This window comes from Pteropus vampyrus, unplaced genomic scaffold, assembly GCF_000151845.1.
Source record: "Pteropus vampyrus isolate Shadow unplaced genomic scaffold, Pvam_2.0 Scaffold12, whole genome shotgun sequence".
In the NCBI taxonomy this organism is placed as follows: Eukaryota; Metazoa; Chordata; class Mammalia; order Chiroptera; family Pteropodidae; genus Pteropus; species Pteropus vampyrus.
In genome coordinates, this window is record NW_011888793.1 from 4225297 (window position 1) to 4227732 (window position 2436).

Consider the following 2436-nt stretch of genomic DNA (forward strand, 5'->3'; position numbering starts at 1 on the left):
TAATTAACAAGTCCAGGTGCTAGTAAGTGTTAGACAATAAATAGGGAAGTATAATAGTGACTGGATTTTGAGGAGAGAGTTCAGCATTAGCTGTGGTGAGCTGGAGTGGCTTCTGAGTGATGTTTGAGCCAAGACCTGAATGACAGGAGATAAATGTCAACTCTCATTAAAATACCAGTTTTTCTTTTGTGTTGGTGGCTCTCTCCAAATTCTTGTTTTAAAAGCTCTTAACATCAATATAAAATCCTTTTTAGCAGGACACCACTAGGACATCTTGAGTCTCTCTCCCACTAGCATGACTGTGTTCAAACAAGTCACTGTCGTTTTCCCTAAACTTCATCTTGCCAGTGCCCAGATCTCCCCACCCCTGGGCCTCTCTCCTTGGGCTCCAGCTGGGTGCTCACCCACATTGTTATGCTTCAGTTTCTGGAAGAGCCTGACTCTGTTGTTCCCAACCAACAGAAAGTATAGGACTGGGTTGAGGCAGCTGCTCATGCTCACCAGAGGCCTCCATATCTTGTAGGCCAAGCTGGCCACCATCAAGAGCTGGCAGTCCTGAGAGGTCAGGAAACGGAGTGTGAAGTAGAAGGAGCGTGTGACATGGAAGGGCACAACGCAGAGGGTGAAGAGGCTGCACACCAGCAGGATGGTCCGGATGGACTTGGCCCGGGCCGCGTTGCTTGTCCTCATGAGGGTGTCCTCTGGCATGGTCAGTCTCCTAACCATCAGTGCATAGCACACCAAGATGACAAAGGAGGGGAGGACAAAGCCGGACAACGTCAGAACCATGCTGTATGCAAAAAACTGATCAAAATTCTCCGGGCTGGTTGTGTCGTAGCAGATCACCTGACCATCGACGTAGTCTGTGTGGGAGAAACCTAGTGTGGGCAGCAGCTGAAGGACCACCAGGGCCCAGGTGGCAGCTGCACCCAGTAGGGCATGCCGGCGGGTCCGGTAGGGCAGCGAACGCAGGGGGTGGCACACACTCAGGAAGCGATGCACGGAGATGCAGGTCAGCAGCAGGATGCTGCCATAGAGGTTGGTGTAGAACAGGAAGCGCACCAGTCTGCAGAGCAGTTCCCCGAAGGGCCATCTGTCACCCAGGGAGTAGGCGATGATGAGGAATGGCAGCGTCAGCACATAGAGCAGGTCAGCTACCATCAGGTTCACCAGATAGATGGTGGCACAGCCCCAGCGCTTGGTTTGGCACCAGGAGAGCCACAAGACAGTGCTATTCAGGGACAGCCCTAGCACAAAGATGATACTGTAGGTCAGAGAGAGGTAGATTTGCTTGTAGTCCTCCGAGAACTGGCAGAATCTTTGTTCTTTTGAGGCGTTAGTGTCCAGCTTCTCCATCTCCTAGGAGGCTCCCTCTGGGAGCACAGCTACTCCTGTTTCTGCTTCCCCTGGGAAGAAACAAAATGGACAGCAGAGCATTATGACCTCAGCTGGGTGTTAGCCTCTGCCTTGATCTGGTATTCAATTCTGTATGGTATGTGTGGTTCAGCTCTCTCCCAAAGTCTGGTCAGAGTACTTATTTGGGAGAGACAAGCTCCTGGAAAAAAAGAATTAAACCCAACAGAGGGCACAGCAGTCTTAAACAAGTAGGCTTCTAGACTTACCAGGTCCAAAAGGATGGCCCCACTGAATTGTACACTCTCTGCTCCAGGCTGGGTTGTGATAAGAAGCTCAAGTACCTGGGGTCAGGTAGGTACTGTTGTCATTTAAACAAGGTACACACAACCTCCAGTTGCTATGACTCCTCCTGTGGCTAAAATCCTTTACATAGAGTCAGGAAATCTCCAAGGGGAGATATTCCAGCATGAGAAGCTCTTGCATTCCCAGAGGATGATATTGCCCACAATCTGGTCCTAACCTCACATACCATGATGGAAAAGAAAATCCTCGGTAGATTAGAGAAAACACAGGTTTTGCCTACGGGCTTTGCTGGAGGATTTTAATTTGTATCTCTTTCAGGATTTATTAACTGCGTATTTGAATGCTGAGGCTGATTTGCTTATTAACCATCTCAGCATCCCGAACAGCCAAGAAAACAAATCTGAGCCATGAAGCCAGGTGCAGCTTCTTCCTTGTTCCCAACCCTGCTGACAAAGCAGATACAATAGATCTATATAGCTGAAGAAGCTGTGTGTGGAGCCTGCAGGTTTTAACAAGGGCAAGAGAGAAAAAAAAAATTTTTTTAAATTAATTATTTTAATTGAAGAAATTATTTAAATTTTTCTCCCATCTACCTCCTGAGAAAAATTTAAAATAGGTAATTTTCAGATAATTTGAGTGTTGGCTATAAACTATAACATAGAGCTTTATTCACAACAAATGGAACAGACACCTCATTCAGTCAGTCAACAAACATTTACTGAGCATCTGTTGGGTCAGGCACAAGGAATACAAAGATGAATAAAACAGCCCTTGCTC

General features: G+C 47.4%; 1 protein-coding gene across 1 annotated transcript; it reads right to left on the minus strand.

Annotated features, from left to right (window-relative positions):
- Positions 1–201: 201 nt before the first annotated feature.
- Positions 202–2155, minus strand: LOC105305849 (P2Y purinoceptor 2-like). Its single transcript, XM_023524100.1, has one exon. It carries the CDS (start codon positions 1354–1356, stop codon positions 337–339), a length of 1020 nt encoding a protein of 339 aa, XP_023379868.1. The 5' UTR covers positions 1357–2155; the 3' UTR covers positions 202–336.
- Positions 2156–2436: the final 281 nt, after the last annotated feature.

Coding starts and splice junctions, on each gene's coding strand:
- LOC105305849 (XM_023524100.1), bottom strand. CDS start 1,356: ATGGAGAAGCTGGACACTAACGCCTCAAAAGAACAAAGATTCTGCCAG.